Source organism: Limanda limanda, chromosome 7, assembly GCF_963576545.1.
Source record: "Limanda limanda chromosome 7, fLimLim1.1, whole genome shotgun sequence".
NCBI classification, from domain to species: domain Eukaryota; kingdom Metazoa; phylum Chordata; class Actinopteri; order Pleuronectiformes; family Pleuronectidae; genus Limanda; species Limanda limanda.
The window spans coordinates 20,328,268-20,345,125 of NC_083642.1; the positions used below are offsets into that span (position 1 = coordinate 20,328,268).

The window sequence follows — 16,858 nt, forward strand, 5'->3', positions numbered from 1 at the left end:
GGTTCTTTCTTCAACCTGCTGTGAGGATATTAGACCTGAGATGCTTCATTCCATGCAGCTTTCTTTTTTACAATACTTTATAAATCACCTTTCAAAGAACTTGGATATAAACTGCTGCCCTGAAGAAATATCTGCATACCGCATACATTTTGCAACATATTTTTGAATAGATCCTCTCATGAAACCAAACTCTAGGTTCCACAGATTTAGGCCAAGAGAGCTATTTTCTGTTATGTGTGGGTCACATTGGGTTTTTACTGGATTGCCTCAGTGTGTGGTTTAAGTCGGGCAGGCAGGCCTTTGTTGAAGCAGTCAGACGGACAGATGGATGAAAGCTGCTGTCTCTAAAAAACACAGCCTGTGTTGCTCTCGTTCTCTGTCTTTGTCTATCAACCTTGAAATTATATTTTTCTTTTATCATCCAATCTTAATCCGTGCTGTACCGACACAGCACTTTATCAGCAAATCAAGGAAGCACAGCACGACACTCTAATGCAGGACGTTTGCTTTTCGTATGAGAAAAAGAAGTAAAATTTAGAAAATATGCATTTATGAAATGGTGAATAAACATTTTGTCCATCCCCTCTTCTCCTCCTTTCAGGGCTCTGGTGTTTATTGCCCACGGAGCAGGAGAGCACTGTGGGCCCTACGATGAGATCGCACAGAGACTGAAGGAACTGTCCCTGCTGGTGTTTGCACACGACCACGGTGAGTCACAAACACACACCTTGCATCACATTAATTCATGCATACATTTACACCTACACCCATGGCTGTCCTCGTATAGTCATCAGGGGTTCACACGCTAAATAGCTTGTGCACAAAGAGAGAATGAAAACTCATCATCCCCCTTTCTGTCTGATAACAGTCCTCAGTTAAGGTCGAAGACTGTCAGAAAATTAATTAGTGTTGTTGGCACATTGTTCCATTGTTCTCCTGCAGCTCCACTCTGTGTAAGTGTGTAGGTGTGTAGGCACAAAACAAGTGAGTATAAAGTTGGTTTGACTGGTTTGAATGGAACACCTGGCTCTGTTCAGGTTTCAGTGAAAGTACTGGATGAACTGGTTCTGAGCTCAGACTAGAAACACCAGTCCAGTCTAGTCAATCCCCAGGTAATTGTGTCGTTGAAAGACAAATCAGATCGGTGTCCTGCAGTGTGTCAGAAGGTTTGAAATATTTCCTCAACACCAGAATTCAACAAGACACGCTCTTGCCAAGTGTGTGTGTGAGTGGTGATGTGATATGTTTGTTCAGGTTTGTTGGTATAGACGGGGATTAAAACTGATATGGAGCCAAAATGCTTGTGTTGACTGAGATCTTTTCAATTTGAGTGTTCAAACTAAAACATAGTAGTATGGATGCAGCCTTATTCTATGTTATTCATAGGGAGAAATGTGATTTGTGTTTTTCGGCTGATATAAAGAAAACCTGCTTGTGTTTTTTCATTTGTTTTCCCGATATTATGTTCGCTGAAGTCAGAAAATTTGAAATGTGCTGATGAAAAAAGGCCTCTGTGTTTTGGCCACAGAGGAAAAACACAAAACTGTTTGGTGAGTAGTAATTAAGGAAAGACTTGCCAGTGTCTTCCCAGTGAAGCTCAGAGGCGGAGCTCTGTCATTGCACTTGGCAGGTTTTAGATACAACAGGAATGTGTGACTGTGTGCGTCAGTGCCATGCTGGAAAAGAGCAGCCCGCGTGTTCACTATCACAGATCATCAAGACAAGAGACAGGATGAGAAATCAAAGCAATGAAGCCGCAGCGAGAAGATGAGGGAATATTTGCAGAGGTAGAGATCTCAATGAAAAGCCGGCTGAGATAATGAAACAGGGAGTGAATGAAGAGGACGACTGAGGCTGCACACAGAGGAGCAATTTGTTCAGCGACTCGCAGTGAAATGTCACACTGTTAAATGGAAAGTACTGAACTGGAACAAGTCCCTGTACACAGTAGTCCCTCATCTATGTCCCTGACACACACACACACACACACACAGACACACACACTGCCGGGGGCAGCTTCAGATAGAGTTCAGCAGTCAAGATCTTGAACTTAATCTTCCCACATCACACTTTCTCTTGTCTCACATAAATGTCTTTCTTATTTTATGACTTTGAGGTCTTTTTCATTCACAGCCTGCAAAGACTGGAGGCTCCTCCCATCGGGCACGAAACTGCTTCTATTTACCAGTCAACATTATTTACAGAACAACATTCACATTTCTCCGACAAAAAAAAACTCAAATCGTAGAGCTAACAGACACGAATCATTTTCCATTTTGTAGAATGAGAATGTGTGCATGGTGATTAATGAATGTTTTCTTCTACTGAAATCCAATTTATGATCATACAAGGGGGAAATATGCATTGCAGATGTGCTTGATGCTGTATCAGCGTAATGTGGCCCGGTGATGCACAAATGAATGGAATCTTGACATTTAATCAGATCAGCACTGGCAAAGTCTCTGACCTCATCAGTTGTTGCAAAGATTGTTTTTTCTCACAGCTCTGATTGGATTAGGGAAGCTTGCCCCAGAGCTCATTTGTCAGGAATAATGTTAATATTTGTTTGTTATACTGCACAGTGACATGGCCGTGGGGTTTGTTTTTCTGTGAAGAGACTGTGCTAACCACTGAATTATCACAAATCCATCCATCCATCCATTTTCTGTATCCTTTGAGGGTCTTGGGGGAGTTGGAGCGAATCTCAGCGTGGTACACTCTGAAAGGTCTCCACCGTATCTCATTGCCAACATACCATACCGTCCACACTCACATTCACACCTCTGGTCAATTTAGAGTCTCCAATCATTTGATCTCCAGTCTGCACATCTTTGGACTGTGGGAGGAAGCCAGAGTACCCAGCGAAATACCCACAGAGACACAGATAGAGCACGCAAACTCCACAAGACGAGACCCTGTCCAAACTGGGATTCAAACCGGAGTGCTCACCACTGCACCACAATGTTATTATCCATCCATCGGTTATCTATACTGCTTCTGATTTGAGAGACGTTGGGGGAGCTGGAGCCGATCTCAGGGGACAGGTTTGACAGGTAGTCAGCATATTATAGGGCCATTACACAGAGACAGACAACCGTTCACACCAACTGTCCATTTAGAGTCTCCAAATAACCTAACAGCAATCTGCATGTGTGGGAGGAGTCTGGAGGAACCCCACGCAGACACAGGATGAACAGGCAAACAGAAAGACCCTGGCTGAACCGGGATTCACACTGGGATCTGTCTTGCTGTGACGGGACACTGCTAAAAACTGTATCACTGTGTCGCAAATAATGATAATGACAACAACGACAATAGATTCCTGGTAGATTAGAGTCTGTGATCACACTGTAATGGTGTGAATGTGTTTTCTACTGCATTCTACTGTATCAACCCAACATGTATTTAGCAAGTAAACTGGATTTTCAATATCACAGCACTGATGAGACGGTTTCCCATCCGCTATCCATCTGTGTTATAATCAACTATAAAATCCAACTGATCCAATTACCAAGAAAAAAAACACCAATTTCATATGAGCTGCAAAGTTCAAATCAATGCACACTATACCCCCCCCCCCCCTCGTCAAATCAATAACACAAACACCAACACTTGCGGTGGGAGCTGCACATGTTGTGATGTTTTCAAGCTCTCACGTGCTGTTGGTTCAGTGGTCGCCGTGGCAACCGGCCTCACCTCTCAGCCACTGCTGCAGAGAGCTAGAGGAGGACACACGTAGATTACAGGTCTATGCAAACACACATTCATCTCATACATATTCATATGTCTTTCCTCCTCTCCATCTGTCAATCACATTCCTCCCTCCTGTCTTCTCACTCATCTTTCACTCCTGCCTTCAATTTGTCTTCCTCTTTCTTCTCCTTCCTCTCCTCATCAGCACCACGTGTGTGTTGATGTTAACACGAGGCGTGGTCATCCTGTTCCCCATCACCCTCTTTTCTCTCCTTCATCTCCTTCTTCTCTCGCTCATCCAGATTGCTCCTCCTCCTCCTCTGTAAACGCTTTCTTTCTTCCTCATCCTTTCCATAATTTTTCTCTCATTGCTGCCTCCTCTCTCTATTTTCCTATTCCCCCTTTTTATCCCATTCTCCATCTACTCACATGTATCTATCCCTCAATTTGTCCTTCCTGTTTTTTTATTCACCTTTCTATAAAGGATACAAATATGAGAAAGATAGAAATCCTTACACACAAGCTGAACAATGCAACAGCCTCTTTAGTCATGAAAATTGTGGTATTTATGTGTGAATTAAAAATCCATTAAAACAACAGGATGCAAACCTCCCTCTCGACTATACTTGGCTTCCCCCTCCAGGTGGGATATGTAATTCACTGTCATAAATACGAGCTGTGGTCTGAGCCTCCCCAGCATACAGCTGCACAAATGTCCATCACTTTTTGGCTAACTTCCCAGCTATACCTCTAATTAAAGTTGACAACTTCACTTACATACCAATCAAGCAAATGCTATAATGTGCTTGTCCAATTACAACAACAACAGTTCGGCATCTGCCCTCCATCCTTTGGTGTCTTTTTCTTGCAAACGTGCGAAATATTATCCCACATTCACTCTTGTTCGGTTCCACTCATTTCCTCTTGTTTCCTCTGACAATGTATTCTTCGGTTTTTCATTTACAGAGTGGGGGAATATTCTGCAGCAACAAGCTTTCTCACATCACTTCTTCTTTCTTCTTTCCTCTTTTCCTCCTCAGTTGGTCATGGTCAGAGTGAAGGCGACAGGATGATCATCAAAGACTTCCAGGTTTTCATCAGAGACTCCCTGCAGCACATCGACCAGATGAAATCCCTCCACCCGGACCTCCCTGTCTTCATCGTGGGTCACTCCATGGTAGGATACTTTCTATGATCTTTTTCAGCAGCTGGAACAATCCCTACAGTGTTTCCGTGTTTTGTAGCTAGTGGCAGAGGATTTTTCTTTATTCATTGTTTTGTTTTGATTTAATCACAGTATTGTTTTTTCCAATACTGAAACTCTGACTCTTGTCCAGGTTTGTTTGTGCTTTTGGTTTGGCGTGAAATTACATTATATGCTTCCAGTGCGAAATAACCCACACACACATATACACATATACACACACACACACTCACACACACACACACACACACACACACACAGCTGCACAACATGAAGGCCATTCCATGTCCAAGTGCAGGAATGTAAATAGACAGATCTGTGTTGAAGGTTTTCAGCAGCAGTGTGACATTCAGATGTAAGAAATGGCACATGCATAAGTCCCGAGATATTCAGCCAAGAAAAATGTGCGTGCACAGCGTTCGGCTCAGAACTGAATGAAACCTGGATAAAAGGACACATACTATAAACATATACAATTGAATCAGGTTATTTTACTTTTACCAACACTATCCAGCTGGCACTGTATTTCTTTGTTTGGCTTGGCTGTATCACCTGATATATATATTTTTCTCTGATGGACAAATTCCATTGTGTGAATCTGCAGGACATCAGCTCAGCGACAGTTTGCTAAGTTTGCTCTTCTCATGAAACTCCTGTTTACCTTTTACACAGTGACACAGATTCTACTCAGTCCACTGCTGAGTTCCCACAGAGCAGCTACACGTTCATTGACCACAGCTCAAGGGCGACGTGGCTGTATTTGTTGACAGAGTAGATAAAGTGTTCTAGCTTTACAGAGACAGTCCGGGAATCCGCTTAATGTTCCACGTCATGTGACCTTTAACTGACATTTAGTTCCTTTTATCCTCAATTTCCCTCAGGATATCAGAAAATCCATTTCAACACTGCGATCTTAAGACTTTTTTGGAATCAGTCAAAAAGTCAAAACCTACGGGTGAAGTTACACTTTAATCTTACGGCTGATCTCACGTCTGACACATATCGGAGCCAAACTGTCTCTGTTTGTTCCAGACCGACGCAAATATCATATTTTCCATTCAGTCTCCAAACTGTTCAAATAGCAAATGCCACGTGTGTGTTGATGTTGACATGAGGCGTTGTTCGGGTGCATTTTTTGCACATTGTTATCTTAAGGAAGAAGAAAGCATTTGCGCAACTGACCAAGAATTTGTTCTGAACAACCATGATTCATTAAGAGAGTAAGAACAACATTTTTCGTCATTTGCTTGAGCTTCCCTGTAATTGCATCAAGGCTTATATCTTATTATCTCTAATCCTTATTATTCATTGGGAGTTAACTTGCTGTTAAATTCCACACAGAAATTAAGTCCAGTGTTTTAAATCCACAGAAACACAGAAATTAACCGTGGGATTCTCATTGAGACAAATTATACAGCACTTGGACTCAAAACGCATGGAGGCAGGCCAGGGAACTATTGTTAACTGATCAGTGTATTTCATTTTTCACAGAGGCTCTCGCTGCTTTGCTCCAGTGACCCTCAGTGCAGCGAACAGAACACAAACAGCAGTGATGAGTTGTATAATGATTACTCTACTTGTTTGTGGGTTGAATCGAGTGCTGTCTTATGAACTTTTCTATGATGATGGAGACGCTCAAATTCATTCAAAGTGCCTGAATGTTTGCAGCATATATATTTCATATTCAGAGGCTGGTTTCATTGAGACAAATAAACTGAAAAGTGCTAGTTTTTGTTTTAGTTATAGCCCCTCATGTGTAAGTCACAATTCTGCTTCAAGCAGAGAGCTCAGAGGAGAAATGCAAATTCCTTACAGACCTGTTTCACCATGAGACGCGTCGTGGAGCCTTGTTATCTCATAGCACAGCAAGTCATTCGTAGGGTGGGGTGGATTTAACAGAAAGAGGTGTTTACAGCAGCATTGTTGGAAAACTACATCTACATGGTTTGAAAATCTCTGCTTTTCTGCTTGATAAGGAAAACCTTACTGTAAAATAATTAATTATTTTCACCTTATTTGTCTTGAGTATCTTCATCAAAGGTTTGTATGGTGTGTGTCTTCCATAGTGTTACTAAATCATTTATTAATGCTTTATAACTAAGGAATAACCCAATCATAAGAACATTTTTATGGTCCACCCATCCATACATTTTTTTCCACTTACAACGGGCTCAGGTTGTGGAGGCAGCTGGCAAATATGGTTATTCCAGACGTCCTTCTCCCCACCACGCTTTCCAGCTCCCCCTGGGGGGCCGCACTCTCGGCCAGGGATATGTAGTCCCTCCAGCGATATCTGGGTCTATACGGCTGGGTCTCCTCCCAGTTGGGCGGGCCCAGTAAACCTCTAACAGAAGGCACCCGGGAGGCATCCTTACTCGATGCCTGAACCACTTCAACTGTCCCCTTTGGGCGTTAAGGAGAAGCTGTTCTAGATAGAATTTGTATTGCCCGGTAACTTTTGTTGGGAAAGTAGGATCCGGTCCTTATTAACTGTAGTTATTTGTGGTTGGTTCTCATTTGTGTACATTTTGTGGTAGGTTGAAAATGCAGCTTTAAAGAATTTTTTATCCTCCTTTAACTTCTAGTTTTGGGTCGGAACGTAGTTCGATCGCTAAATGGAAAGGTCAACTTTGTGGCTCAGCTCCGTCTTCGCCACAACAGTTCAGACACGCCACTGACCTGCCTGTACGTCTCATGTTCCATCTCAGAGTCTTGAACACTTTCCTGGGTTGGTCGGGGAAATCCTTAAGATGTCTTCCTGTAGCTTAACATTAGCTTTATCATTATTGCTCACTTTTTGATTTATAAGGTGCCTTATAATGGGGGTTACATCACCTGACTGTTGTTTGGAAAATAGCTGCAGACCAGAACAACCATTTATGGCTTGTGAGTTCCATACAGCTGTACTGTATATTTTTGAAAAGGACGAGCTTGTCTTCAAAACAACTCGAGTTGCGTGAGCACAGACGCAAATAGTGTTGTGTAAACGGGATCCCAGATGGAGTCTGGAGGTCTCTGTTTAAACAGCAGACTGTAAATATTAAGGCACTGCCTTCCCAATTCACAGCGCCACCTTCTTTTCATCCCCTATTTCTGTTTTATCTTTATTCTTTCTTGCTTTTTCCCTTCATCCGTGATGCTTCATTCGATGTTTCTCCTGTACTAAAATCACTTAAACAGCTTTACCTGTCTTTTCATTATCCGTTTTCGTTTCCTGTGTTCTCTGTCCTCCACTGAACTTTCCTGTCATCCACTTCCCATAGCTGCTTTCAGACATGCACTGGACTACACAATCCTCCATATTTTCTCTGGAGGAGGCGCATGTGTGAAAGCAATTGTCCGAGTGAGACGCTCCCCAGCTTCTACGCCTGACCTCTGAGTATAAAGTGTGTAGAAATCTAGGAGAAGTCGATGAACATAACAGGGGATCCCCGCTGGTTTCACAGTGAGCGAGTTGGGGGGGGGGGGGTTGATGACTTTTCTAACACACAACAGACATAAAAAGAAAACAAGTTAGAAAGCGCCGTCATACACGTAGAAGACACCGACGGAGATGTCTGAAGAGTTTGTTGTTATAGATTTCGGCATGCTCTTGGCAGCTGAGCTGCTCCACCTCTCGCTTGAATAATGTCAAACTGCGGGTCAAGGCCTTAGCCAATTCGCCGTATTTTACCGAGAGGTCATGTTTGAAAATGCCTCACTTGTTTTGATTTAGAGTCATTTCCTCCCATTTTGTTTTTCTTTGCTCTTGCTTACTTTTCTTTTCATCTCTTTTCCTGGCATTACCTTTTCCTGGAAACAGACCTCAAATTTGGGAAACCCAACCCGAAGCGAGTGCTATGTTTTCACATTTCCCAGATTCCAAGTGTTGTGACTGCTCATCCTGTTTCTTCAGACTGTTCCTCTGCTCCTCTGCTCGTGTGACTATCTCAAAGACAATAGAAACCACCTGTGGATACAGTATGTGCAGAGGCCCTGTTCCAATGATAATATCCTGAGGAGAACCCGACGCCGTACGCCTTTAAGAAACATCCGCCTCTTACCGTCACCTGCAGCACTGCCAGTACTTTCTCTAATCAAATTTATTAATAACTAGTTATTAATGATTCTCCAAAGTTTCTCCAGAGAATTTATCCTGAGCGAGTCGGCTCTTTGATGACATTTCTGACACATTACAGATGCAAAATGGGCAACAACTAAAAGGTAACAAAGATAAAAGGACAACATGAATGCACCCCGAAAGTGAAGCCAAATCCTTTTGATTGCCCCTTGATGGCTGGCTGCAACATCCTCTATAAACCTCCCCCATGTTAGTGGATTGGTCCTGGACGCTTCTCTAATTGAATAGGAATTTATATCACACTGTATTTTAAAGTGTTCATGTTTCCAGCAAGTTTAGCTTTTTTAATTATTCTTTTGATGCTTTAAAAACCTCATGATTGACAGCTGAGACTGACTTGCACGTATTAGTGGGACTTTGATACCATGATCCATATGACGTCAAAATCGTAAAATGGTGGAACACATTTCCAGTGTATATTAGCTTCATTGTTGTACAACAGGAGGAGGTGGAGACGGTAATGTTTGCATGGCTGTAGAGCTTTTACTTTGAAAGTGTTATAGCCTCAATATTAAGGATAAGTTAATAATTGCCCAAACTTTTGCATTTGTCTAAGGGAAGTAGAGATGCAAAAATAATTCAAATTTACAAATAAACTTACTGGTATCCTCTGTGTTGTACCACACTGTCTCACAGTTTTCACTGCACCTTCTATCATTCAGCAGTTATGGGGGAAGTAGGACAGTGTTGTATCAGCTCATGGGAATGCAGACAAAAGCCTCCAGCTCTGGCTCCTTCCCACTCTTCCTCATTTCTCTTCTTCTTCATGAGCATTTCTGGCCCAGGCTTATTTTTCCTGCTCACTCAGTGCCAGAGTTTTATGTAATGGTGATTTACCCTTGCTCAGCTTTTAAACCATCTCTTTCTCTGTGTCTGTTCCTCATTCAGTTTCATTTTACTCTGAGCCGTACTTCACTTTGATTTAAACTATTATATGTGTATTTTTTCCATTTTTACTGAATTGTTTGAGCTTGTTCTGCATCAATTGGGTTTGTACTGAACGTAACTGCTATTCTATTTAACAATTAATTTCTGACTAATGACCAATAATCTGTGATATACATTTAACTTTTTCTGGGCAGTTTACGACCTGGTTGATTGAGATAAAACTTCACAGACATTTTCTAATGCTCCCTACCCCCTAGCCTTATTTCTTAGCCCACACAATGCATCCGCTGTTTGGTCTCTATAATGTTTATATTTGAACCATTTCACATAATATTCATATCTTACAAGAACCTAAGTAACAGTTAGTGGTACTTGTACTTTACTTGATAACTTCCATTTATATAACTCATAATCCTCTGTACATCTTTAATATTTACATTTTACCACTACAGGAAATGTTTTACTTTTTATTTCACCACATATCTTTGAAGGAGGTTATGCTTTTGTCTGTGTTTGTTTGACAGTTAATTAGCAGCAGTTGATCCAAGATAGACCCCATTCAATTTGGTTGCGGATCCAGGATTCCTCTTCACTTTCATTGACATTGTAAGACAGGACATTTGCATGGATCTTTAAGAGAATAATTCATGTATCTTCTTCAAGAAGGAAATAAAAATGAATCAGGTACATTTAGGGCACTGATATTTATGAGTCTGTACACCAGGTGGGCCTTGGTGGAGGAATACACTCTTCTGAGCGCTGTCCCAGTTACTGTTGTGTGACTCATCTGATAATCCAACAAGCTGTCAGAGTTCCCAGCCTTTTTGCCGTCTGCTGTCTTACAGAAATCCATGTGTTCATCATCACATTTCATCAGTCTTTGAACTCCACTTCTCTCATGGTTTCGTTCGATACAGATTAACCTTTTTTTGTGTATTGTCTGTGTATTTGCTTTGTGGACATTGTGAAATGAGAACCAGAGCTGCATTCGATGTCAGTATTTTAGCTCCTCGGGCGGTGTGTGACAGTTGAAATCTGCCCTGCAGCGTACAATGCCAGCATTCATCCCCTCAACCCAAGTTCATAGAGACAGAGTGTAAGAAGGCCTCTAATGAGCTCCGTAAAGAGCTTCTCTGTTCCAATCCTCCTTCTGTCTCCACACTCTGCTCTATTCACTATTCACGCTTATCTCTCTCTATCATTCCACAAAACCCCTCTGTGTAATGTGTATGACCTGCAAATGGCTTTTGCTCCATATTCCACTCTGACATCTCTGCTATATTTAACCAGGAAGGAAGTGCGTTGAGGCTACCAACCAGTTTGGCCAGCTTACATCGCCCACAGCAAATTGCCAGCAACATTTCCGTGGGTGCATGTGTCCCAGTGTCTGCACGTGGTTGTGTCAGGGTCAGCCCGTCCAGAAACTTGCATTATGAGTCGGAATCGAGCTAGCAACCACCTTTTCCAAATCTGTGTACCTATGTTTGTGTATGCAAGCAGCAGTGTGCCAGTCTGTTCTTGTGTCTTTAGAAAGTGAGATTTTTTCTTATGGGAAATGTTTTGTGTTCCTCTGCTTAGTGGCTCTTTTCATGCACCAAGCCTGCCATTGGCCCCAGTCTAATGAATATTCACACAAGTGACAAAGAACGCTCACATAAGCGACGTGGTAGCCAATTAGTTTCCAGAAAAGAACCGAGAGGGAGAGATTTACCCGAGTGCGTGTGTGTGTGTGTGTGTGCGTGTGCGTGTGCGTGTGTGTGTGTGTGTGTGTGCGTGTGTGCTTGCACCTGCACAGACACTTGCACTTGTCGCAGAGGAGAAGAGAAACCACAGTTAACCGTGGCAAATTGATTTATGTCTTGGCCCGTCGCAGTGCAGCTAATCATCATGGCCTTACATCATGGGAATGAAATCACAATCGCAAATGTCGCCCACGGGTGCCAAGGTGTGGCCTTAGCGCCGCTGCTCGTTGCATCTGCGCAGGACACCCTGCCCCCTGAGAGCTGTTCACGTTCCTCTCCCAGTCCGTGCAGAGCGACAGCGACAAAGGAAGAGGGTGGGAACTCGGCCCCCGTCTACACAAAAGACTGATTGTTTTATGTTTGTCTTGACCCCTAAGTCGTTTTCCCACTGCGCCGTGCATCAGGACCTCTCACCTACTTTGCTAAGACTACTCCAGTTCGACGAGAGAAAACCCTCATTAAACTATACCACCTATTCATAGCACCTTTTTAATTCTTTATTATCTGTTTTCCTGGTAATTCTCCATCATCAATCTGCACTGGAATACAGTATTCATCATCTCTTTAAGATTCAAAAAAGTAAAAAAATCTAACAAATGTCCTCACTTCAAGCAGTTCTTCTAGGTGTCACCTCATTCCTGTTGAAATGTGAGTCTGATACTAAGAAATAATCCCCTTATGAAACCACACTTAAATTTACTAGATCCTGAGTCATTTTCTGATCAGCACCAAATGCAAATATCCATAAAGAGAAATCAATGAAAGTCTCAAAATGTTAAAGAAAAAAAATCCTGGATCCACCTCCTGATTCAGAACCTCATCAAAACAGAATGGATTTTTTTCCTGACCCATAAAACATCCTTAAACCAATGCATGGTAATCTGTCCAGTAGTTTTAGCATAATCCAGCTAACTAGTGGAAGGCTCTTTGCACGTTTTAACATGGAACTTATTTATTCACAACACTCCTTCACACAATGAACCAATCAAATGGCTGGGCAGGTCACATTACTCTGTTGTTACCAGGGCCAGGTGATATGAACACCTGTCAACAGTTTGTGACCTAGATCCACTGTAAGAAAATCTTCATTCCTTTAATGGTTAATCTAGTTTCTGTTTATTGGGATATTAACAAATGCAGACACTTTTATTATTATTCCTATAATGAATATTGTTTTATGTTGCTATTTGTTCTGATTGCACAAGCCTGGTGCATCCAACACACCTTCATGCTCAACCTTTTAGCATACTGTTCATTCATTAGGTGTAAACCTAATTTCTGATATGAGCTACAGTGAAAGTCAAATACACGTTTTTGCAGTACATGGTACAGAGTGTTTGGATTGTCTTTTAGCACATTTGTATATATTTGCACTGCATCAATTTGTATATACTAATTGGTACACAAATCCAAATCTGTGTATGTGTTTTATTGAGCTTTTTCTGTAGTATGTGTGTTTTGTAGACTCAGTGGCTGCCTCTCACCTCAAACCTGTACTTTTTCTTTGTTTGCAACCAAATACCTTGTTTGCACTTTAACTCAAGACTCCTGCACTGAAAATCCAGTTGCTTGAGAGTTGACTTAACATGGAACAGTTTTTTTCTTTGAAAAGACACTGTCTTTAAAGAAAAAGATCATTCAAATAACTGAAACACAACCTTTAAATCAACGCCAGGTGTATTAACAAAACATACTATATTCTGTGTCCCCCCCCCCCCCCCAGGGTGGTGCTATCTCCATCCTGACAGCCTGTGAGAGGCCCAATGATTTTGCTGGAGTGGCTCTGATATCGCCGATGGTCCAGATGAACCCAGACTCAGCCACACCCTTCAAGGTATCACGTCCTTCTTATCCTCTCCTCTCTCCTTCCTAACTATTCCAGGAGTCAGTCATCTTACCTCACCCAGGCCTTCAGCGGGAGATGAGAAAAATGTCATAACTGTATCTATTTGTAACACTAATCGTGGCAAATGAAAACAAATAGAGAGAGTTATTTTTAGACATAAACTCTAAAAACGTCTTTTTTGGTGTATGGCACCTCCAGATTACTACAAATTACTGAAGCAACTAACTTGAACATTAAAATTCTGACATACAGCCTCTCTGGATAATTTCAGGAAATTGTACAGACTTCACAGTCTGAAAGCAGCTATAGAAATATTCTTCTGAGAGGTGTTGATAAGTAAAAGGTTTTGTGTTTTTGCTGCTTACAGGTTTTCCTGGCAAAGGTCCTGAACCACTTGCTTCCCAGCCTCGTACTGGGCAACCTCGAGTCTAAATGGATCTCACGGGACAAGACGAAGGTGAGAGACAGTTGTTGGTGAGTGTGTGTTCTTGGGTGGCTGAGCTGTATTGTTGTCTGTAATTGAAGTATCAGGTGTATGCGAGGAAAATAGAATTTACAAGGTCGCTTGTGTTTTATTTGTTTGTGAGATGTCATGCGACCTCATTTTTTGACGAGCCCCTGGAGGAGAGGGCATCCTGTGACAGATACTTTGAATGCTTTCCAGACCTCAAGGGTTTTGTTCTCTGGCCAACTCCATGTATGTGTGCGTGTGTGTGTGTGAGGGGAGGGGATTGCATTGTGTTATTTATAATTATAGAAACAGGTGTAATTGCTGTGAGTCAGTGTGTATTTGGTTGTGTCTGTATATTCAGTGAGTTCTTGCACCCATATATATTGTATAACCACATGTTTGTGTCTGTAAACATGTTGTATGTTTTTTGTTCTGCTGTGGTTGTGTGTGAACTTACTTAAGCAATAACCTAAACACTGTAACAATGGGATCACACATCCTGCTACCTGCAGTGTGTTGAAGGAAATGGTGTCATTACTCCTCCCAGGTACAATAATAAACAAAATAGATTCATTCGATAAGATAAAAGTCATTGTAGTTGAAAGGGATTGACATGTAACAAGTCCAAAGTAAAGCTGCACTTGACTCAACATTGTGTAAGAGCGACCACCCACTCTTGGAACAGCTCTGGTTCCAGAAGTGAATATCCCATCCATTTCTCCATTCAGTAAATCTTTTTAAAAAGAATCTTAAGTCTGGAACCAGGGCGACAAGGCTGAAGAAGAATCATGGCAATAAAACATTCGATTTTGAGAAAAGAAATGTTGGAAAATGGAAAGATTTTCAACTATAATTTTTGCTTCTTTTTGAATTTAGTCTTATTTTGTGTTTTTCACCCCCTTGGACTCCCTGTCTGATGGCAGCATGTTACGAATCCTGATTGCTTCGTTATGTAACACTGAACCATCCAATCATAGCAGATAGGATTTTCGAGGAAATATGAATGAAACAAACATTTTCATGGATACAGCAAGCCGCTTTTAGACCTGAGGATTGTGGGTAGTGTAGTACTTCTCCTTGAAATGCAGTTGATATCATATGGACATGTGACTTCGATAGAAGCACATCAGATTGTTTCATAATCTCATAGCTTTTGATAGATCTACATATGATGGTTACAATAATATGGCTGATAATCAAAATTGTATTATTCCTTCCAGAAGCACGCTGTTGACCTCTACAGTTAACAGAAGTTTAGTTTACATAATCAGGCTCTACTTGTTTTTAATTACTGAATGTCACCAGGATGTTGCATTGTTTCATTTGCTTTGTAACTCCACAAATCAAGAAAACATTTCCCGTTGTTTGTCTATCTTCAAAATCTGAGCTTTCTTATCAGTTTAGAGTTGGCTTGCAAAAAGTTCAATTTTATTCCGTGATGTGTTGCTGTGTCAGTTGGGAAGGAAGTCTTTCACCTTTCAGACGGTGTTTCTGGGTGTCACCGTCTCCTCCAAGCTGCAAAACAGGTCGTGTTGAGTTACAGCTCAGGTCTCAGTCATTCATTATTCAAAGCGACGCTGCTCCTGTTGAGGAGCACCATCCACTGTGTTTACATACAGCATGAATAGATGTGGGCGGATGTGTGACTTATGTGAGAGCGTTTATGAAAGTTCAAATCCATTTCAAAGGAATGGGGTGTGTCCTCTTTTCTCCAACTGTGATTTACACCGATGTAAACTCTCTTTTCATCAGGTCCTCCTGCTCCTAAACACATCTTTATTCCTCTTTCATTTCCCTTTGCATCAAGAGGCCCTCAGCCATTCATTAACCCCACTTACTCACATCTGCCAACTCTCATGGTTTTCCCAGGATTCCTCTTACTCTCACCTCTTCTCTGTGATAAAACCACCCTCTTCTTTTTGAATGGCATTCAATAGAGTGCATTCCACTGCCAAGGCCAAACAGTCCACTCAAATTCAATTACTCTGCACCAAATTTCACACACTCACAGATATCAGTTCTTTGAAGGTTTTTCTTTCAACAATAACAAAATATTCTCTGAGGAAATGCCTGTGAAAGTGTTGAAAAATGCGCTAAACCACGAACAGACCTTTTCTGTAATTTCAAGTAGAAGAAATGTGTCAGTGATAAGAATGAATTGACCGCTTGAAAAGATTTTGTTGTTTTTATTTGAAAACGATCTAACTGCTGCTTTTCCCTATACAACAGGTGGAGGCGTACGATGCCGATGAGCTGAACTACCATGGCGGGATGCGGGTGTCGTTCGGCATGCAGCTGATGGGCGCCGCGGCTCGCATCGAGAGGGAGATCCCGTCCATCGGCTGGCCCTTCCTGCTCCTGCACGGTGACACCGACAAGCTCTGTGACATCAGCGGCTCTAAGATGATGCACGACAACGCTCCGAGCTCAGACAAGAAAATCAAGGTAGGGACGGTTTTTGTTCACTGTCAATTTTATTTGTGTGATGGTGTTTTTCTTTTTTTAATGAGTTTTTCTTTTGTATTTCTACATTCAGTCAAAAGACTGTATTGAGCTCTGTTGTGTTTATTACAGTCCTGCGAAAACTGCAGACATCACCTTTTTTTATTTTTATTTTATAAATGTATTGATTGATATTGAGGCAGGATTTCTACTATTAAGATAAGCATTTGATTCAGAAACAACTCACCAACCTTTAAAGAGCCGTTGCTTCATTTAGTTCACACTGTTTCCTTTGCTTCTCCACTTGTGAGACACAATGTCAAACACAGTTCATGAGTTGATTATTGAGGAAGTTGCTCCATTTAAAGGTTACAAAAAGTTCCTTTTGGGGTCGACTGAAACAGAAACTAACTTCTAGTGGCCTGAAAAGGTTTGTTGTTGCTCTATCAGCTGAAGCTTAATACTGCATCCA

At 41.6% G+C, this 16,858-nt stretch overlaps 1 protein-coding gene across 1 annotated transcript in view; it reads left to right on the forward strand.

Annotated features, from left to right (window-relative positions):
* mgll (monoglyceride lipase) overlaps positions 1–16,858 on the forward strand; it is a 43,043-nt gene that overhangs the window by 19,012 nt on the left and 7,173 nt on the right. Inside the window, exons 3-7 of the mRNA XM_061075271.1 lie at positions 602–708; positions 4,734–4,870; positions 13,371–13,481; positions 13,861–13,950; positions 16,174–16,389. Coding sequence (XP_060931254.1) covers positions 602–708; positions 4,734–4,870; positions 13,371–13,481; positions 13,861–13,950; positions 16,174–16,389 — 661 coding nt within the window. The remainder of the gene's footprint in view (positions 1–601; positions 709–4,733; positions 4,871–13,370; positions 13,482–13,860; positions 13,951–16,173; positions 16,390–16,858) is intronic.